A 23,084-nucleotide genomic window follows, 5' to 3' on the forward strand; every position below is an offset into this window, starting at 1 on the left:
ACACAGTTTTACAGATCATATCCTCTATCTAGTCTAGATAGAAGAGATACCACTTACATAGTAATTCTTCATATGGAAATCATTCAGTATCTTTTACCATCCTTGCCAACTTTTTCCTGAGTATTCACCTTAGATGCAATATGTTTGGTATGTTACCTAGAAATGGTAACAAATGTTACTCATCAATGAAAACAGAAGGAGGGGGAAAAAAAAAACCCACAAACTTTGCACACATTCATTTAAAGTTCAAGAATGTTATGGAGTTCAATATAAAAAAGTTAATATGCAAATAAAATAAATTCTGCATTTGAATACTAAAGGAGCAGTTGGATAAGAATGTAGATAGAATTGAAAAAGCAATCTTTTGGCAGAAAGCATGTTATAACAATAGAAAAAATTTAGATAAAAATTGAACTGTTCTTAGGTATTAGAGCAATCTGTGTGAAAAACTGAAGCTAATTTTGTTTTCATGTCATTTTTGCACCTGATTGTTAGTCCTCAAAAAATTAAAAGAGGAAAAAAAAATTTGCAAAAGAACCAGCAGACACCATAAGAACCACTACAAAGCACTATACGCCCTGAATCTCCCAGGTGATTCCACATCCCATGAAGCTGCTGTAGACTTAAACTAATTGCAAAACTTACTTGTTTTGCAATTTGATATTCATATAGGCCATTAAATTAAGCTAAATGATCTAGCACCTTATTTCACTCTGAAGTTCAGTTCACATAAACAAGTACCACTAAAACGTAGATTTTTTTTAAGCCAACGGAGAGAAACCAGCTTGACCACGGGATGCACTGTTGCGGTCTACTGCTTTAGGATGTTTAACCCGTAGCTCCCGAAGCAGAGAACCAGTGCTGGGATCTGCAGAGCATGCATAGTCCTAGATTTCAATGAGATGCCCCCTTCTCATTGCACAAGTTTTCACAGGGACCAAATATATGACTGAAGCATTGAATTTTTACAAACAGCCTGATATAAAATAGTCCTCAACAAGTCAATGAAAACATACCTCCTTTCATCATAATGACACCTGTTAGAAGGAAATATTATGATCCTTCAAATTGGTTTGGGCATGATTTTAGCAATGTAATGCTTTTTCTCTCTCTCACCACCTACCCTGTTTTTCAATGAGAAACCCTGATTAAAACATCCAGGCTCCACATTAATCTATAGATCAGTTAATAAAATGCTTGCATACAGGTAATTTGCGTTAAAAACTTCATCTTAATGATAGACTGGTGCAGTTAAGTCACATTTTCCCCAATTAGAATTTAAATATACAATCAACCTATTACTGTTACCTGCTACAAGACAACCAAAGAATTTCAAACTGCCTAATACCATAGTAATCAAAACTAACCTTAATTACTATTACAATGCACCTGCTGATGTATCTGAGTACATACACCCTTAATTATGTCATTTCACGAGAGGGAAGAGCAAAGAGACTCTGGGCACAGGCAAAATAACAATCTTTTCTATCTTCAAAGTTTCCATGTTCGTGCCAGAAATGCCATTTCCTTTGTTTTAATTTCTTGAACCACACTGCAGCTGTGGAAGTCTGTGGGTTTATAGATGAGTGCTAACAGCAAGTGCAGTAGGTTAACAAGTACATACTTGCTGGAAGCAGATGAACTTGAATAAAATAAAATAAACAAAAAGTTCCCAATGTCCTCTGTGTAAACATTACAGTATTTTAACAAAAGGATAAAAGTTAACAAGAGGCAGAGGCGTAACAAAACTAATGCTTACCTTTACAAATCACCCAGCAGATTAGATATTCATTCATCTAACAATGTGTTGAAGGAGGATTTTCTATGCCTCTTCTTTTAACATCACAGGTAATATATCTTACTATTTCAGTGTTAGTCTATCACACAGATACCATATCTCTCAGAAGAGTCGGTGCAAGGTAGAACAGTAACTCTCTGCCCTTCCTAAGGAGAGAACTTGGCTCAAAATGCTCATCAGGCTTTCTCTGGTAGAGAACAGCTATGTCATGGAAAAGGTTTTTGCTTTCTAAAGAGACTGGAGGGCCATTTAGCTCTAACATGCAGAGTGTATTTATATACCTCTATGATTTTCTGAAAGATTTTCTAAACCCCTAAAACTATGGCTCAAAACTACAGATAGACGATATCCCGATGTAAAGAAACACCAAAACCAAACTGGTTGTTTAGTGTGAAGTCATAAAAATTGCGGCTTTTCTAAAAAACAAAACCCCACCAAAACCTAAAACAACAAGGTGTTTCCATACCTTTACTACATGGTAAAATGTTAAGCAACCCCCACAGTTAGCCTAAGCCTTACTACATGTGTATCTAGGAATATATACCAGAACTCATTATATCACAAGCTAGCAAGCCCTCTACGATTATAAATGAACCCCCCCCCGGGCAGGGAAAAGCAGAAAATAGTTTAATGAATGAGAAAATGAATGAATGAAATCAAAACTTTGGTACATTTCTTAGTTTGAATATCAAATTGGCAAAACCAGAACTGAATCTAAATACAGAATGAAAAAAATTAAACAAAAAACCTCTTCTAAAATATTATTGTCTTAAAGATCCACATGGTAAGCGTGGGGATGGAAAGAAGCAATGTTTTGCTATATTCTTCTCTATCTTCATGTAACTCTAAAAGCTTGAAAAAGCAAAGTCCAACTGCTAGGTGTTAACATCTCTAAAAACTTCAAGCCTTGAAGCAATTCATTATATGAACAAAGGCAGACAGGAAAGGGGTAGTTTGGAGTAATCATTTTTCCAAGAAGTTAGTAGGGTGAGGCCTTAGGAAACTGTTAATCTAAGACCTCAGTGCTAAGAAAAGACTCCTTTTTCTTGCCACCTCACTATTTCATTGCCACCAGTGCTTTCAGCGCTTCCTTTGAATCTGTCTCTTGCCATCTGACACCTCAGTTAATTGATTTGGTGTGCAAAATAGTTATAGATAACCCAAAGAGATAAATAAGACATAGTTTTCTGCCTATGTAAAACAGCTTATCAACGGATCAGAAAAACGCTGGAATTGTGACCCGTGAAAAGTCTAGGAATAAAAACATTTTTTTCAACATTACAAGCCACCAGATGCGCTCAGCTGTTTTGTGAAACCTTACCCTTAGTGGATGTTATTCTGCTGTGACGCTGAAGAAACAGCAAGCAGGATGCCGAAGAGGCAGGCTCAACCGAGCGCCAAGACGACTGTCGTTTACCAGTGCTGATCCTGAACACCACAGGCAGGGCTACCCCAGTATCTTCCTTTTAGCTCCCTGCATAGCAATGTCTACAAACATACCCTCAAATTGCTTTATCCCGATTCTCCTGCTACACAGACTAATAGTCTCACTTCATCTTGCATTTCCCATCTGTCTGTATTCACCTTATTACACAAAACAGAACATGTGGGTTTTGGAGAATAAATCGTCTGGTTTGTGTTTGTATAAACAAAATGGGGTCGTGATTCATGACTAGCCCTCCTGAACAACAGGATAATACAAATAAATAAAATTACACAAACGAACATGTGTAATCCTTTCCCAACCATACTGGGGTGGGAGTGGGGGGAAGAAAAAAAAAAGGAAAAAAGGAAAAAAAGGAAGGTGATTTTATCTTTTAATCTTTTACTTTTGCAAGTCCTAAGACAATGCATTTCTCACTTGACTTGCCTCCTCACAGCTCCACTGCTATTTTGTCCTCTCTCCCATTCCCCAGGAAGCATTTCTACCTCACAGCGTAGAAACTGTGTAAGGTAGGAAAAGGCTTGCCATACACCCTGAAACCACAGCACCACAGCTCTCCTTTCTGCAACTGCAGTAGGTCAGGCAGCCCCTATGTAGTGCTTGCTATCCAGTCTCACCTCTGTGCCATATCCTACCTGCGCTGGTACAACTGTTAGCACAGCTGCAGTGAACTGGATCAGGAAGCCGATCCAGGTTATCTGAAGTCCCTTCTGCTTTCCCTTTTCTGCAGGGTTATTTTTAACCTAGATCAATCTCAAATTCAGTTCACCTTGTTGTCTCATAAATAGTTGCTCCAGCACACTTGGGGGCACAGAGGCAGGAAAAAAGTGGCAGGGGAGAGAAAAGCAGATCTGCAACTGAAAGAAATGCGTATGAAATAACTCCTTGCACCTGTAACAAAGACAAAGCTTGAGAGCAGGCAGACTCTTTGCCAAGTTCTAGTCCTAAGTTTCACAAGTTTATAAGAAAAATCCCCACCAACTCAAGGTTCCTAACACTGAAAACTCTGCAAGCTTAAATGACCAGAAGCACTGATTAAAAAAATACACTCTACTTGGATTTGATCTGGAACCCAATGCTGTGTAGCAGAGACTATCTTTTATTAAACTAACTGCTGTAGTTTAAAAAAAAAAAAAAAAAAAAAGCTCCTGGGCAAACAACTCCTTCAGGATGTCTATAGTAAGGATGCAGGCAAAACACACAAAATCTGACAGCCATCCAAAGGCCTTTCCACAGCTCTGTCCAAAGGAGAGATGTGTCAGTTACGGAAGAACTTAACTAACTGGAGGAGACTTCCCAACAGCCCGACGCTCAGCGTGGAGCGCAGCCCTCCACTCAGGCAGGGCAGGCTGCAACACTGTAACTTGCAGCGTTGTGTCCTTACAGTTCTTCCACTTCTCTGTCCACACTCTGCTCCCTGTACCAATAAGATGGTTAATTTTTGCAGCATAGACATAGCCATAATTACACTAAGGAACAACGTGACTGTTGCAAAAAATATGAGAAATCTGAGTATTTTTCAAAACATTACTTTTGATTGTGTCATTCCTACGCATGTGGATATATGGGTAAATGAATGGACACTAAAGAAACCCAGGAACAAGGGAATGTCACATAATTTAAAATATTCTGTCTTTAAAGCTGTCTGAGCCTGTAATAAAGGCCTAACTACAACAGCTAAATACATAAACTAATTTATCACTTGGAGGTCCTTCTGACCTTTTGTTATGCTACCACGTGGCTATCATTTACTGAGTGATAGCCTCTCTCTTTGCTAGTCCAAGCTGTGAATAAGCATTTTGCTTTTAATTAAAGCAGAATTTTCAGATGGTACATACTGGTAGTCTTACATTGGTGATTACAGCAAAGGCATTTTTAGGTATTTCTTCAGCAAGTAATTATAACTACTTCTGATTTTCAGATGATGGAGTTCTTTATTGCTGAAACCTAATTGATCAATAGTGAGACAATACAAGCCCAAAAATACAAGAAAAGAAGCTTCAAATACATTGTTTAGAGATGTTATCCATACAGTCCATTTCAGCATCACCGGAATAGATATTGTTAATTACTCTTTATACAATACATACTATAGCTGATGTTCTACAATGTGTAAGCAAGGCTCCAAAAGCTATTCATTTCAAAAGCAGAGAGCATAAACACAATGAGCAAAAGAAACAAGACAACAGCTGTTGAACAAAACTACACTTAGATCAAAAACAGTGAAACAAGGGTCTCTGGAAAAGTGACAGGAAATCAGCAAGCTTGGAATAGTAATGGACACGGAGCTTTTCACCGCTACTTCACCTATTTTAATCTAATCAAGGTCAGTGGTGACAGAGCTATGCCTCATCCAGTCTTTACAAGAAACAAACTTGTGGTCTCTTTGGGTCCTCAATGAGTAAATACAGCAGAATGACCCAGCACTGAATGCACATGAAAAATAAGAACAAAAAAATTTCAGTTCTAAGAAATGTCCCCTGAGGAGGTTAAAATCTACTGGCAAAGGAAAATGAAGAAGGCTGCATCTTCCTGTCAAGCACATTTCAAAGGAGCACTACTTACAGAATAATTATAAGAGTTAAAAAGGGAAGAATTGACTATAATAGGAACTCTGTCACACTGAAGATACTGTAGTGGGAACACTTTGAGGAGGAGGAGGAGTGAATGAACATAAAACTCACATGCAGAATACACATCACACGCGCTGTACTTGGCTATTTAAAGACCACAGAAGTCGAAGTTAGTAAAGTCATGTTAGATTAATAAATTCCTCGTGCACAGGAAGCTGGAGATCTGGCTACCACGTAAGAAGATATCTGTACAGAATTATGTTTTGAAAATCATGTATAGTTTAATTTTAAATGTGCATTTTAAGAGCAATTTACTACCACATATTGCTACAGAAAAAGCAGCAAGGACCATTTGAATCCTGGCTAAAGCAACTCAGAAGCCAAGTCCGTGTGGTTTCAAGATCTAAAGGAAGAAAATCTTCCAGTCACCAAAGACTGTATTCTGATCACCTGGTCTCTAATCCAGTTTGGTGATTAAAAAGAAAGAAACAGACAATATCACAGCTAAGTATTCTTGAATCTAGCAAAAAACCCCACAAAAACACCCAAACAAAACACCAAGTGAGATTACTATTAATTTCTAAACAAACTTCTTGCTATCATGTATGACATTACCTTGCATATGTACAGGGGCAAATAATTCAGAGCCATACATAGTAATTACTTCAAAAATCTGTATTATTGAGTTACCTCAAGAAAAAAAAAAAACCAAAACTTTCTACAAACTTTACAATTGCAGGGCTGACATTTATTACAGTCTAGAAAATAGTTCTAGTAAAGTTAAAACATTCCTGTTTCATATAAAATCAATAATGATCTTGAAAGTAACAGCAGATTCACTTACTGGATTAAAAAAATACTATGTGACCTTTTTTAAACTCAGAGATGTGTTGCAGTTATGTTTCTTTTATGTTGTGTGCTACTTAACAAATGATTCCAAGGTAATGAATATTAATAAAGCTAACATTCTCCTACATTAATTGCAACAAGTTAAGGTAGACTCCCTGTGGCTTTTTTTTTTTTTTTAAAAATGTAATTTACCACATGTTGACATTTTTAACTCATAGGTTGCAGAAGAAGTTTTCTCAACTACTGTAAATTGAGCAGCTGAAAGAAAACACCCCAAACAATGAAGTGAATAATTAAATGAATATCAGGATGAGGTATCAAACTTAGAGAAACTTTAAAGACAACTGACAATTGTGTCTCTTTGGATTTCAAATGAAAAATACTTATATCATTATTCTAAAAGAACCTCAGAGTTCGTAGGCTGCTGTGCCCTGTGGAAAATCATGAACCCATTTAAAACAGACACAGAGTTTAAAATGGGTACAGAGCCTGTAAGCTTCTCTTTAGTAAAGGATCACTTTTAACATTCATCCTCCGAAATCCACTGCATATTAGAACCTGGAGCAGAAGGGCATAGAAAGAAAACCCTAACAGACTACACTGAAACTTCCCATCTTCTGTATATACACACATGTATCTTGCCCTCCCTGCTGTGCAAGCCTGATTCACTTTTTTGGTGGCTAAGCTTAAGTTTCTTAACCAGCATTCAGATGTCACACACCTGCAACTTCCGCCTAGAAATACTCTGAAACATTTGCTCCATTCTACTACCGGTGTTCACATATAACTGGTTTTATTCCTCTTCATAGCCTGAGTGAAGTACCAAGTACTGAAGATACTTGAACATACACGGAAAGCTAAAATAAACGAGAATATAAGGGCCATGGTTGGGTGAACAGCATTTACTGTGCTGACCACAGATAGTGAAAGAGGTCTCAAATTACACTTCATGAACTAGTAAGTATAGCTATCAGCAGAAGCTGCGTTACCCTTCATTGTTCTTTCGGGGACCTTAGCGTGTCCTTGATCCACACAATACCATATGCTCCATGTGTGGATCAAGGGCATAACATCACCTTTGCAAGTCAAACCTGTATATTTTACTGTTACCACTTCAAACAACTTCATTTTCAGTGTCCTGAAGTTTGGAATATGTGCTACTAAGGACACTTAACATGCAAACCAGGAAAAATGGCTCAACAATGCAAATATGTATCAGAAATACTAAAGCTCCATCACATTTTATGTTTCTTTAGCTTTTTAGTTGCCGTCTATCATATGAATAGATTACACATCAACTTTCACTGCCAGTAAACCAAATAACGCTTCTGATAATTTATTATGTGTGTAGTATTCATATATTATTGATCCTCCACAGTAAGTGAATCCCGGTCTTTCCCAGCAGTATGTCAATGATGATCAATTTCTTCTCCTAGTTACAGAAGTTGTATCATTACAGAGCTTTTTGCTACTAAATATACTGAGTAACTGAACATCTGAGCTTGATGTCTCTAGCAGCATTTCATTTTTAAACTCTAACAAAGGGAGAGAGAGGAGTTCTAAAGCAAACTCCTTCTGCAACTTAAAAATCACTGTATTTAGTAATACGAGAAAAGAATTAATTAAAATGGAAGTACAGACTGTGTGGTGTAGTCTTATTTAACTGCCCAGACTAACAGCAATACAGCTACTATGAAGTACAAAATGCAGCGTTTTGTCATCTGAAGTACTTCAAACAATCCACCCTCTCTCTCTTCACACATAGCTTTGTAGGTAGGCGAAAACACTTCCTATCAAAAATCAATGCACTCAGCTAAATAGATAAAAAACCACTAAACAGTAATGATCAAATACTCAGAAACTATTTGGTTTGTGAAATCTGTAATAATAATAAGACGCAAGAACCGAAAGGCAAAACCACACAGCAGAACTGGGTAGGTCAAGCAGAGCCCCTTGTCCCACAGCTGGAGACACCCATGCAGGTCCCTGGGCAGCCAGAGAGGAATGCTGCATGGGCAGGCACTGGCCTATGCAAATCAGGTTACTCGGTTCTACCCCAGACCTCAGTAGTAAACACACAAAAAGTAAACAAACTGGGGAGGAAAAAAAAAAAGTAATTTCTATGTTTAAACTCCTTTCTGTTTTAATATCGCCCAAGGAATTTCCAGTAACAAAGGGTATTGTTGTAGGAACACCGAGCTTGCACAACTGGCTGCTCTCTACGTCTTGTCTTTTCTCTTATCCATCACAAACATACCCAAAGTTTTCCACTAGAAGCGAAGTAAGGAAGTTAACTTACTAAAAATGAAGTCGGGGTGGGGGGGTGTGGGTATGTGTGCTTCCCCAGCAGATGGATTGGCTTTATATTATTTAAAGATTATACTGAAATACTCGGGAAAAAAAGACCCCAAACCCAGCAGAAAGCACCCGGCGACGGCAAGTTCAGACCGATGCTTTTGTCTTCCATTTTACCCAGGGACGAGGAGAGCAGCGTTTGTACCGAGCGCGCTCCCCAACGATGTAAACACGCCGCGGGGCTGGGGCTGTGCCACGGGGAGCGGGCAGGACCGGCGGGGTCCGCGGGGCTGCACGATCCGGGCCGGCTTAGGAGTTTCTGACCTACATTCCCCGCAGCGGGAAGAAAACCCTCCCGCCGCAGACGGACGGAGCGGAGCGGAGCGCGGCGCGGCGGGCGGGCGGGCGGCCGGCCTCCCCCGCCGGCAAGGGTGTGTTCAGGGGTGGGGAAAGCGAGCCGGCCGGGGCGAGGATGGAGGCTGGAGGCTGGCGGAGGCGCTGACACCTGCCCGCCGCCACCCCGGCCCCGCCAGCAGCTCCTCCTTCGCCGGGGACGGACACCTGCTGCGGGACAGCCGGACGCGCGGCCCGGCGGCGGCCTCGGCGCGCCGGCCGCAGGCGGGTTTATCCCGCTCGTTTCCCGAGGCGCTACACCGCGAGGCGGGCGGCTCGGCGGCGGGCCGGGGCCGGGCTCGGGCTCCTCCGCAGCGGCGCGCAGGCCGCGCCGAGCTGGGGGCCGGCGGGCGCGGGCGGCCGAGGCCTGCGCGGGGCCGGGGCGGGGGGGGGGGGCTCGGCGCCTCAGCCGCTAGGCCGCGGGGCCTGCGGCGGCGCGGGGCGGGCGCGCCGGGCCCGGCCCGCCGGCCCCTCCTCGGGGAGCGGAGCCAGGCGCCGGGCGGAGGCGGCGGACCCCCCCCTCACTCACCGCTCTCGATCTCGTTGCCCTTCTTGGCGGTGGCTGCGTTCCCCATGGCCGGGCCGGGGCGGCGCGGGGCGGGGGGGGGGGGGTGGGGGGCGGGAAGGATGCCGGGCGGCTGCGGCGGGCGGGGGGCAGGGCTCGGCTGGCGGGGCGGCGCGGCCCGCGGGCGCGGCGGCGGCGGCTGGCTCCCCTCGCCCCGCGCTGGGTCTCTGTGTCTCCGGCCGCCGCGGAGGAGGAGGCGAGCGCTCTGCCCCCCTCCCCCACCCCGACACACGGCGGAAATGACGGCCGGGGCGGCGCCTCCTCCCTGCTACGCCGCCCGCCGGGGGCGCGCGGGGCGCGGGGCGCCGCCGTCCACGGCACCGGCCGCCGCCGCCTCAGGCGGGGCGGGGGGGGGCCCGGCCGGAGGGAGGGAGGGAAGGGGAGGAGGAGGGGGCCGCGGGAGCCCTGGGCGGCGCCCGCCCGCCCAGCGCCGGCGGCGGCTCGCGGAGGGCAGGGGCGGGCTGCCCGCGGGCTCCGCCGCCGCCGCGCAGCCCCGGCCCAGCGCCCGGGCCTCACGGGGCGGCGGCGGCGCGGGAGCGCCCCCCGCTGCCGCCGCCCGGAGGGCCGTCCCGCCCGCGGGGCGCCGCGGCTGAGGCGGGGGCGAGGCGCGCCGTCCCAAGGTGACCCCGGGCGGCCGAGCGCGCCGCGGCCCCGCGGCGGGGCCCGCCCGGCGCCGGGGGCTCGGCCGCCTCCCCCTCAGCATCCCGGGCGGCCCGCGGACGCCCACCCCGCCGCTGTCCCCGCGGCCGACGGCCGGGCCCGCGCCCCGGCAGCCTACACGAGGACAAGTCGCGCTTGCCGCCTCTTGCCAGACTGTTTTTACGTGGCTCAGCGGACTGCCGACAGAAAATACCGAAAGTAAGCGAGCTGCCAGCGAAGACTTTTTTTTTTTATTTATTTTGCCTCCCCCCTTTCGCTGCCACTCACGTCGCAAATAGCTACAGCTACGCGTTTTCAAGCGATATTGTGACTTTCAAGTTGATCGTAGCTCTCTTTATATATTTGCCACGTGAAACGCTCGGAGTGTTTTGGCTCTGGAAGGAAATGCTCATCAAAAAGAAGGCTCTGTTCTATGTGCCTTAAAGCGGGGAGAGTGGAGAGCAGAAGTGCTAATCTTATGGATCGCAAACCGTATATATTCTGCCAGGACAATTTACGTGATACCCAGCCTCTTCTGGCAGCATTCTTTCCCCCTGGCTGCAGGCTGCATGAATTGTTCTGGCGGCAGCCGTCCCGGCTGCCGTCTTTCACAGGGGCCATCCAAATCCCCTCCTGACAGCGGGGGCTGCCTGCCGGCGCAGCTCACGCTGCCATGGCCTAAGACTGAATTACCTTACTCTCTGTAAGACGGGGTTTTATGCACACGCACTAATGCGCACTACAGCAGACACCTCTGGGAAATTTCCAGTCTCCTGAGACTGTGCAGTGGAGTACGCTGCATGTGAACACCGGGCAGATCTAGCCAGCGCGTGGCTCTGCCTTGACAGTGGTACAAACTGCCCGGATTATCCAGCTGCAAAGTTTGGGGAACACTCATCCAAATTATCTTGATGTTTTGTAGGCTGAAGTTCTATCAATGAACGCTTCAATTAAGGGACTTTCTCTTGTTTTTCACCTTTTCACTTGCGTTATCCTGATCTGTGTGATACTGCTTGCTTCAGAGGAGTACCTGTGTTTTTATGATTAAAGCAGCAGTCTCTGGGGAAGCCAGGTCTTCATTGCTTTGAAGATCAGAAACAAGACTTAGGCATAGTGAGGAAATAATCTGCAAACCATTGGGGGCGGTGAAGCTGCTACTATGGAAGAGGGCTGTCTCGTTTTGCCAAAGCCGGAGTCTCCATGTTCTTTACGCGCTTACCCAGAGGTTCAGTGAGTTACCGGTAATTCGCTCTGCTAGGGAAGGGCAGGGGAACTGCAATGGCCAGATCTGTACCAGGAGGAGAAGTTTAGCTCGGGAAAAGAAGAGGGTACTTTTGCCATTGACCATCTTGATCACCGGACAATGACAAAAAATAGAAAACTGAGGTGCTGTAGTATTTAAATAAACGTCTGAAGATGCTATCACAGATAGGTAAAGATGTTACCCCAGTTTTAAATGTTTTCCCTGCTCCAGCCATCGTCATTTTCATTTTGGCCAGATGGCATCTGAGTCAGCTGATTTTCATCCAGGTGCTGACAGGCATTTTGATATCCTTGAGAAGACAGCAGCAGCATCACTAACAAATGAGATATGCTGCAGCATCTTTAGCATATTCTTGCCATTACAGCTCATCCCTTCACTAGCAAATTACGCTGCATAGGCTCTATATGTGAGGACCCACCAAGGTCCAATAGCCATTACTGCCCTTTGGGATTTGGTGGACGAGGATCAGCTGGTTGTTGCACGTAGTCCAGCAAAATCCTACACGTACAGACATGGCACCACATATATGTGTGCAGCAATGCATGACGCTAGTTCTCAAATAAGCACATGCTCTGAATACACATGCAGCCTGATGGATTTGCGTGAATGCTTATACCCAAACACTCTCATAATCAAAAAAATAACAAATCGAAGTCAACAGTGCTGTGAAACATTAAGTGAAGCACTTCCACGGTCCTAGCGTTACATGTCTAAGCGAAGATAACAGAAACAAGAACTTAGGGCTGGACATTTGCATTCTCATTCACACCACTTACACAACTTATGCTATATTAAAAAATACTCATTCACTAATTGCAGAACATACCAATGTAGCATAGATTGTATATGTTATGTGTATGTATTTACTTAGCATTCAGAGCATCTACTTTTATTCTAGCCCTAATCTTTGGTTTGCCTTAATTTTCTTATATAAAATCCCTTGGTTTTCTTATATAAAATCCTTCGATGCTGAAATGCCTCATATCACTGCTCATACAAAAGTAGTTTGTCTTCTTCCTTTCAACACAATTGGTTGAAAAATCAAATCATGCAAATATGAAAAGATGTTCTGTTTGGATATGTTAGAATATTTCAGCAATGGCGCAACCTAAAAAATTCAGATTTCATTTGTTTTGCTGATCTGTATAAGATTTTAAAAAATAGCTATACTCTAAGAAAGTCAGCTCAGCAGTTTTAGAACTATACACATTTAATGATGTAGTTTCAGTGACTCACAGTGGGTTTTAATCCATTTTTCTACATATGTGGGTTTTAATCCATTTTTCTACATATTTGTTGGGAACTATCGATTAGGAATATCCTACCAAGACCAATCTTTTTTCTGATAAAGCCTAAAGCTCTGTAGCAGATGTATAGTTCCCTCATGAAACTTGCATATTCCGCTCTACATAGACTCAGAACTAAAAATGAGAGGGTCATTTCAGGACAGAAAAGATAAATTTCTGTTAGATCAAAGGCTCTCACGTGCTTTTAATGGAAATCACTTTTTCAGACGGTAATTACTTCTGGAACCACATATCATTTCACTCCATAATCACTCCAATTTCTAGATGAGATAGCGGCATTTCTGTAGCAACTGCAGCAGTTGTTTTCAATACACATTCGAAACAAGTCACTAAATTTAAATCATTACGCATCGTAATTTTCTTCCCTCGCGTTTAAGGTGTGCCTGCATTGCAAGGGCTTGGCGTATATAGATTGATGGTTTTGCCCATCCGTACTGATAATTCTTACCCTGAGGATGTAGGCTCTGCTCGGGTTATGAATATGTACCTGCCTTAGTTATAATTCTCTTTATATGGCCAGCCTGCCGTACCATTGCAGCAGTGCCTGTAAATTGCAGGGTTTAAATACCGGATTTGACTGCTCTTCCTCAAATCCCACATTCCCGCATCTTTGAATACCCCTGGCAGCCTCCTTCTCTACTCCTAAGCAGACTGATATATTTGGCATTTAACTCTTTGTTTTCCTTTCAGGTTGTTCCAGACTACTGGCACATTTCCTGCTCTCAGCTAACCCCTGCTCTGCCAGCGTGGGATGTTTTTCTAGCGCGTTGCTAACGTGCCAAGAAGCATATGTATATCTTTGTGAATATGGAAGTTATTTTCCAAATTTTACAGCTTCTGACCCAGAAACAGGAATATTCTGTTATACTGCAGCATAATTTCAGACCTGCCAAGAATATATCAATTATGTCATGTGGATGTGCTAAGGGAAAGGATGAAAGCGGGAGTACAGCAATTCACCCTGCTCCCTGCACTAGCTATTCGGAGAGCGATGAAGTACATCCTTGTGCAGGTAAGACCAAATCCACTGATGCCTAATTCATTCCTGCTGATGACCCATCCTCACAGAGAGGAGTGAAAGGTCTTACATCGTGTTTCCACAGTACGTGAGATTGCCAGCCACTGAATTCACAATGAAACTAGAGCAACTTGGCCAACAACTTGCTCTGCCAGATCTCCTGAAAAATATTCTTTGATGCCCTCCGACTATGAATGCAGAAGAAATCTGGAGCCTCAGGAAGGTGTTCTGCACACTGTGACTGTTACAGTTTTGAGGGACACTTTGGTTCAAAGGAGGGGTTCTTAATTAAGGGTAACTTGGGCTTCCTTCAATGTGACTAGGTACACTTAAAGCAAGACGCTCCAAAGGAAGTTTACACCAGCAGCCAACACTTCACCACGGCCACCCTTCCCTTCTTGGCATTAGACGTTTCCCAAGATAGCCACTGGTCAAAAAAAACATGTAAACATAGAAACAAAGGGTTTATATATTCCCTTATTGATTTTGAACTACACTTATTTCACCACAAACCTCTCAAGAGCCATAAAGTTGCAAGGTGGGTTTTTTTCTGATGTTTTAAACACAATTTAAAGAAACAGGTACATTTTGGCTATGCTTTTGCTGTCAGTATTGCCCCTTGACAGGATAGCATTTGTCAAATTCTCTATGGATAGTGGCTATATATTCATAGGAGGTGGCAGGTGCTGTCTTGTGATCAATGTTCTGCTGAATAGACATGTTTTTTGCAGAGATAAACTACGGACTTCCTTAATGGGCAAGTCCAGCTGCTCAGTTCTTGGCCTTTATCTCCCATGATCATTCGGGAGAGGGTGTAGTCTCTTGCTATCAGGCAAACAGCAGTTTTTTCAGTTGCTTATAATTGTTCTGCAGATTATTCCATATTTGTAGAAGATACCACCTGCAAATTTGTGATTCAGAAGAAATTGCTAATTACTGTTAAGTAAAATTCTTACTGACCTGCTTCTGTAATTGACTTTGTGATCCTTCTGTGGGTATCTGGCCACCATCACGCTCATTTTAAAGGTTTCCACATCGAGAGAAGTCCTTTGCTTTTCTACACAGGTGTTCCAAATTTTTTTGAATCCATGACAGATTGCTCAGCCTAAGAAAAGCAAGGTATTTTATAACTATCTTGATTTGCTGCACTTCTGAATAGTTGATGGTGTACAAAAATTGAGTAGAGAAAAAAACAAAAAAAAATTAATTGCACATTTTGTTCTTGTATTTTTAGTAGTTCAGCAATGTTTTTGGATTGCTACACATGAACTATGGAAGGAATGAAACTCAAAATTGATGGTATAGTTGTCTGACATTAGATTCTAGTCTAGTCACACATTTGAATGGAAATACTACTTGTGTAGTCAAAGTTATTCAAATGCATAGCTGTTTAAAAAACTATATAGCAAAACACTTTCAGGGTAGTTGACTTCATTATCTGTGTGCTTACCATAATTGAGAGGTGATCAATATTATACTGATGTTTGTTTGTTCTTACTGTATATTGAGACTCTGAATCACTTACGTTTTACAGAATAAAGAAAATTAAAAACAAAAATTGTGATGTTTTTTAATTTCTCTTTTTAGGTCTTTTCTACAGAGATCTCCAAGTTAATTACAGCTGTTAATTTAAAGTAGACTAAGCTATATTAAATGCCTCAGTATGTATTTTTCTTCAGAATTAAAAATGGCCTTAATTCAATTTAGCCTAACTCACTTTGGAAGTGGAGTAGGCTATGTTAAATGAAGGTCACTTCAGTTCTAACCAAGAGAGTTCACACAAAGAGTTCACCAGGCTTTTGTACATACTCTGCACCCAGTAAATTAGGAATGATGAAGGACTAGTAGTCACATATCTAAATCTAAGCTTCACTGTATTCTGCTCAAATGCATGTCCTGTAAATTGTGTCCCACTGTCACATATCACTGTATTGGGTAAAGAAGTCTAGTGAAAAAGCTTTTTAATGCATAATCAGCTCTTCAGCTGTAATATCTTTAGTAGTGCCATCTAAAAATAGAAAAAGATGTTTTTCCTGGTTTATTATTTATATCTAGAAGCACATTTTTTAAACAGAAACAAAATCACTTTCCTAATACCCATTTATCTTTCTACAACCTGTTGATTTTCTCTTAGGGCTACAGCACAGTTCCTGGAAATACTAGGAGCTGTGCACACAGGACTAATTGAAGGTGATACGTCCCATTTGCTCTCATCGTTATTATTTCTTCTGCACACACCATCTTTTTTCTGCAAGTGTCCTTTGTTCTTAAGAAAACAGTCATCCAAGGCAGAGGTGTCAGCAACATGCAGTTTCTTCATGGTTCAGACCCCTGGCGCTTGCAGTCAAATTAAGACAAGCTTTTGCCTAACATTCAGCTTCTCCCATCTGCTTTATCTGTGTTGTTATTCCTTGCTTATGATTTCAAGCTCTGTGTGCTTTTCTGCCTCTAATATCTTTGTCTTATGCTATTTTGAGCTCTTGGTCATATCTAAGGTGTCAGAGCACTGTCCAGTCCAACACTTATTCATGTATTAGTTTCTTGGCAGATTCTAAATTGCCTCATCTGGAGTCTGCTTCTCCCAGGAGTCCGTTTCTATATTATTTGCTCCACTTTCTGTTGAAAACCAGTGGCTTTTTAAAATTGGAAGTTTGGTTTTTTTAATCTACAAATCTTCATTAGATCTTACCCTAAGGCGGGCTGATTCCATGCTTTATCGTAACACCTGTAACAGATGAAATTGTCTCCCCAATCTTATAAACTACAAAATACTTTAAAACCTTCAGGTTCAACGCGTATAACTTTCATATGCTTCTTTTTTATTTAGAATGCAATACTCCTCAATTTTTTGTAACAGCTTCATGAATATCCTCCTTTGCTTGGATTGCTGAAAACCGTTAAATATGCCAAATGCATCAGCACTTGCTGTTTTCAGAAGGAAAACCTCTTTCTGGTTGACTTGCTTTTAAATAACACTTACTGCTTCCATTGTACATTGAAGTGTTCTTGCCTTCTTTTCCAGTAGTTTCTGGTATTTCCAGAGTTTGAGCCTTTAAATGCTCCAAGTTCTTCTCAGTGTCTTTCTGTGATTTCTTTTTATTGCTAGTGCCATGAATGAGGAGTTGTTCCAGGCTCAGAGGATTACAGTGGATGTTCTTTAATCATGTGTGTCCGCAGTGCCTTTTCCTCACACTTACAAGCCAGAAAGCTAAACCTCTAAAAGAACATTTAGACCGGTAATGTTTCATTAGGAGAAATAATAAGCAAAAAAATTACAGTATCATATTCATAGGTGTGATTCTATTAAAAAAAAAAAAATCCTTGCAAGAAACAAACAGTAAAAGCTACTTTGCATCTGAAAAAAAAAGAGCCAAGAAACCAACTTAGAAAGTTTATTTAGTATTTGTAGATCTATTTTTGGTTTGTGTTTGAGTGACAAAGCTAGAAGGAGAAATATCTATGGTGCTAGCCAAGAAGAACATATTAATCCTCAGCAACACAAAGAAGCGGCTATTTCAAGTAGTTGTAATGCAAATGCCCATGTAAAAGCTTTTTCCTTTCAACTCCACAATCTGAGAAGCCATTGGCAGAATGTGCTTTGATATTAGCAGATGTTCTGTATATTTGATAGATGCATGACTGATCCACCGAGAGAGAAACTGAATGTTTTCAAGCATTTTTTTAATCTCATGAAACAGAGAACTTTTTGACTTCTACTTACATTTAGTCCAAGCTAGATTTCCTTTAAACTCAGTTTCAATTCTGAAATGTTGAGCTAATAGTTGAAATATATATAGTGCTTCCAGTGAAGCACTTATATTTTTTTAATCCATATTAAAAGATGGTAACTATGTGAAATACAGGTTTTTTTCACAGGAAATGTGAAAGACAGGGCTTTTTAATTGGTATTAGGTATTACCTTTCTAATCACCACATTTACATGAAAGAACTCCATTCATTCCATTTTGTGCAAAGGGCAGATCCATTCCGAAGAATATATTAACCAATAAATGTCTATGTATAAAAATTACCCTCAAGCATTTCTCGTTTCCAATGCTGTAATTCCTTTCAAATAATTTATGGTAAAGACAATCAATCAGGATCTCTAACAGAGGATGTATAGAAGCCTGACCATGTTAGGGATAATGTTTGCACTTACTTGTTATGTCCAGGTGCAACATTTTAACTCAGAGATGATGGGATTTTATGTGTATAACACTTGAAACAGCTGCTTTTTTGTCCTTTGATATCCCTCCTCAGAAATCTTCCCTTATGTCTACTTTATTTTTATCACAATAAAAAATATCCTCTGATTTAAACATAATTTTCTTTTGCTCCTTCTAGTTGTACTTCTTTATATTGCTAAAATTAAAAAAAAAAAGAAAAGTATTTCCATTCCTTTCCAAGAAATGTCCTTTTCTGTACCCCAAAGACTTAATATGCCTTTAGTCTCACCCTCTGCTTTTCCCCCTCTTCTGTCCCTTTCGGCCTCCCACCCTGTTCTATTTACTTGCTCTTTCCCTTTGCTGTACTGCAAATTTACTATGGGAATCATTATTTTGTAAGGGTTCACAAAGCTAATGAAATTCAGCAGCACACTTTGGTGGTGTTTAGCATCCCTTGCTTCATCCAAATAATTAGAACATCAGATCTTATTTTCACTAATAGTGTTGAATATAAAGATGTATGTATGTCTAAATCAGCTGTGGCCCTACCTGGTTGTTACTGAAAAGACAAAAAACAGTTGAGATTTCTAATCCCCCAAGCACACACATGCAGGGGCATAGGCCATAAAAGCCATTGCTGAAGAGAAAATATTTTTGTGACGTGTCGAATGAAATCTTGCTTTCTTCATACTCAAATGAAGTTTTGCCATCAGTGCCATCAGGATGTTACCTGCAACACTGGGCCTGGGTTGGTTTTCTGTTTTTGCAGCTGTTACTTCTCATAAACTATCTTAAAGAAAATATTTTGCTTACACGCTCTCTTTCATTTCTGCCGGAACATTCCATCAATTTATTGCAGAGACAAGAGTATAATTAGCCATATCCATTCCCTCAAGGGTAGCATAGGACGATATACTGAATGGGCACAAAAGACATGTTAGAAATGGTTCTCCTGGGTAAATAATTTATTCCTATAATTTCTTAGGAATGATAAATGCAGGTTACATCGCTCTCCTTAAGTTAAAAGCACTTTCCCTATGGAGGACAGGGGAGGGGTATGTCCTTTCTACCCGCTACCTTGTTTGAAGGGGGAGCTAAATGGTTTGTATAATGATCCTTTAACACACAAATATTAATAATACAATCAATACCAACTTATCATTTATGCAGTGCCTTTTCCATCCGTAAGTCTTAGGGTGAGACAGTCAGATGAAGTCAAAGGCTTCTGAAAGTGTCAGTGGCGTCGGAGAGTGGCAGTCCCACGGCAGCTTGGATTTCAAGGGAGGAGAGAGGAGAAAGGCTGGAGGAGGTACAGGGAGAGCAGCAGAACCCCTCGGGGAGGGCAGCTTCACCGCACCGCGGAGAGGAGAGCATCGTAACTGGTAAAGGAATGAAACAGTGCAGGACAGAAGAGAAGAGGGTTTGAAAACGGTAAAGAGAGAGGAAAATGAAGGCAGAAGAATTGGAGCACGTCCATGTGCAGAGAAAGGAAAACAGATAAAATTATTATGCAAGAGAACTTGTAGAACTTGCCTCATTCAACAGGAAAATATGCAATATGGTCTTTCAAGAAAGAAAACAGTAGGGGAGGTAACCTATTTCATTTGGAGAGAAAAAGCGTTGCTTATGACTAAGAGAAGCTGTAATTTTGTTACAGTATCTCGGCAATACGTACGTGGTCCAGGTTCATCCCTGCCTGTGTATCTGCTCCGTGTGTGGACCTCTCTACTCACTCCCTGATGGCTCTGAGTGGAATAATTTGCAGGCTTCTGGTCTGGACACAGTCTTTTAATATATGTTTGGACAGCTGCATCACAACGGGGGCCTAATTTTGAATGGGGTCTCTGTTTTCTACCATAATTGAAATAATAAATCATGATCACTCAATAACGTCGTCACTCTTGCTTCTTGGACATAAAAATCTCATGAGATCATAAGGAAATGTAATTTATGTTAATATTATCTATTATGTTCATAAAAATTACAATCCATAGTCTGAACCAAAACAAAAAATCATCATGTCTATGTAAAGTGTAATTGTAGCAGCCTTTTGTTTCTTTGCCACAACAAGTAGTTGTGAAGAATTTGAAGGATTCTCCTACCCCAGGCTGTGCGTTTGTTTCTCCATAGGCAGGGCACTCTGCAAAGTTCCTTTCGTTTTTGTGATTTTGGAGACTCTAGCACAGACAGGACAGGCCCCTTTAAATCTCTTTGGCTTATCTGGTTGCTTAGGTCAACCCTTGTAAACATCAGTGGAACAACATGTGGTCTTCAAAAAGCTGGGACCTTGAGAAAAAACTAGGTCATTTTGGGACAGACAGATCCCATGTATCCGTAACTGTATGAGGAGACATATGCTTTTGCAGAGATTTATTTTGCACATTTCTTTTGGAATGGTTCATGCTTTTATGCTCTGTTTTAGTTTGTGATTTGTGGCAAAAATAAACATTTTTTTCTGTCAGCAGCTTTTTTTCTTGTTTTCTATATTGCTTTCTGTTGTGACATAAATATTTACTGATTAAATATTTATATATAATGAAAGAAGAATATGAGAAAGAAGACTTTGACTATACAAAAGTGACAACTCTGCTTATCATTTTATTTTGATAGTGTGTTTTTATTGTGCCTTTTGAGGCGATAGCTTTAGAAAGGTGAAAAGCCTATTAGAAAGCTAATTTAAAAATATTGGGGATAATAAAGTAAGAAAGAGTGACAATGTTACCCTTTGCAATATGAGTTGTGAATTAGACGTGATAAATAGAGGGGTTAAATATTAGCTTGCTGATAAATATTTTAAAGCTTGTTCTTACTGATATGAAACAGCAGGTTCTTTCTTATACAGAATTCTGAAGAATTAAAAAACCAACAGTCTGGTGGTTCTGTGTCCCTTATATTTCAGAACTCAAATTTTTTTTCAGATAATGTTTTAGAAATGAGATTAAAAGTTTATCTAGTTTGTCTCCTTTCCTGCCAGTGTTTCATTACAATGAGTTGCTTCAGAAAATTATTACTATTACTGCTATATATGTTATTACACTACTACTTTTCCAGATTTAAAATGTGATATTCTTCCTATATGTCCCTCCCTTGCATTGCTGTCTATAAAATAATTGCAATCTGTGGGAGATATATAGACAGGTGAACTTAGTCATCCATGAACAACAAGTTAACTTTGACCTCCATTTTATGTCTGTAATATTTAAGATTAAAATCTTCATTTAGTTCTTGTTAACATTGTAGCTGTATAACTTGTACTCGATATAAAAATACACCTCTTAAACTTTAGCTATGAAAAACTCATGGCAGAATATCATATTATTTCATCTATAAAACATGTGGTTTTGTGATTAAACGATGAAGAAAGTCTGAAGGAGTAACTTTATTAGGCTAACTGAATCTCACAAATGAATATTAAGTTACTTGGAACTTCTGGTTGAACCCTGTGTACGTGTTGTGGTTTAACCCCAGCCAGCAACTAAGCACCATGCAGCCACTCACTCACTGCCCCCCACCCAGTGGGATGGGGGAGAGAATTGGAAGGAAAAAGGTAAAACTTGTGGGTTGAGAATATAACAGAAAGGAAGAAACTAATAATGATAGTAATAACAATAATAAAATGACAATAATAATTAAAGGATTGGAATATACAAAACAAGTGATACACAATGCAATTGCTCACCACTTGCTCACTGATGCCCAATTAGTTCCCGCACAGCAATTCCCCCCCTAGGCCAACTCCCCCCAGTTTATATACTGGGCATGATATCACATGGTATGGAATACCCCTTTGGCCAGTTTGGGTAAGCTGCCCTGGCTGTGTCCCCTCCCAACTTCTTGTGCCCCTCAGCCTTCTTGCTGGGCATGAGAAACTGAAAAATACTTGACTTGGTATAAACACGACTTGGCAACAACTGAAAACATCCCTGTGTTATCAACATTCTTCTCATACTGAATCCAAGACATAATGCTATACCAGCTACTAGAAAGAAAATTAACTCTGTCCCAGCCGAAACTAGGACAGTATGTCACTCTTCCATTCATTTTTCTGAGAGAGAAAAAGGAATTTAAACCAGTTCTTGTTTATGTAATCCAAATTAATATAATTTTAAGTCTTACATAGTCTTTCAAATGAGAGCAAAGTAAACAGAATATATAACTGAGTCAAACCAGGGAAAAATGCAGAACAATTAAATTGAATGTGAATTTAAATCTCTTATAACTGTGGCTGGAACTTTGAATGGCAAAATCTTGTCAAGTCTTCATAGACCTGCTGATTCCAGTGCACTTGTTATAAAACGTGAAGTTGTACTGGATCATTTCTCTTCTACCAACTTTGTTGCAATACACTTTTAGTCAAACATAGGGGTAGGATGGGACTTGGAGAGTCAACCATAGAGAGCAAACCCATAATCTGCCACTGTCCGCTTTGGATCATCAGCTGAAAACCTCTTTTTAAAAACCTCTTCTTTTTAAACAGAAGCACGGTGCTTTAAGGAAATGAGTGTTATTATCAGGCTATCCTTTCTACATTTGTATGCTACTCATTACCTTAAAGAGGGATAAGACAGCTTTCAAGACATGAGCAATTTTTTGCATGGAAATCCACATAAACTTAGTGAGATCACTTCATAGTGTGCTATTCCATAAGTTCTCACTCCACACATTACAGTTTACTTTATAATTGCTGTTAATAGTTCCTGTTGGTGAATGCTACACAATAAAGACACATTTTCAAACTCTAAAAATGACAGAACAAGAGCAAATAGACATTAT

At 41.2% G+C, this 23,084-nt stretch overlaps 1 protein-coding gene and 1 long non-coding RNA gene across 6 annotated transcripts in view; one reads left to right on the plus strand and one right to left on the minus strand.

Moving 5' to 3' along the window:
• Positions 1-10,194, minus strand: part of PRKACB (protein kinase cAMP-activated catalytic subunit beta) — a 74,716-nt gene extending 64,522 nt beyond the window's left edge. The window contains exon 1 of one of the 2 annotated variants that reach the window (XM_030033603.2): positions 9,882-10,194. In XM_030033603.2, coding sequence (XP_029889463.1) covers positions 9,882-9,927 — 46 coding nt within the window. In that variant the 5' untranslated portion in view covers positions 9,928-10,194. The remainder of the gene's footprint in view (positions 1-9,881) is intronic. The other variant, XM_030033604.2, reaches the window with a different exon arrangement.
• Positions 10,195-10,432: 238 nt separating this feature from the next.
• LOC115349381 lies at positions 10,433-15,703 on the plus strand. 4 transcript variants are annotated; one of them, XR_003926073.2, is made up of 3 exons: positions 10,433-11,988; positions 13,818-14,139; positions 14,231-15,703. It is a non-coding gene; the product is annotated as an uncharacterized LOC115349381 (long non-coding RNA). The 4 variants fall into 4 exon arrangements; XR_003926074.2 differs by having other exon boundaries at positions 10,433-11,942; XR_003926075.2 differs by having other exon boundaries at positions 10,433-11,884.
• The last annotated feature ends 7,381 nt before the right edge of the window (positions 15,704-23,084 follow it).

This window comes from Aquila chrysaetos, chromosome 12, assembly GCF_900496995.4.
Source record: "Aquila chrysaetos chrysaetos chromosome 12, bAquChr1.4, whole genome shotgun sequence".
Classification (NCBI taxonomy): Eukaryota; Metazoa; Chordata; class Aves; order Accipitriformes; family Accipitridae; genus Aquila; species Aquila chrysaetos.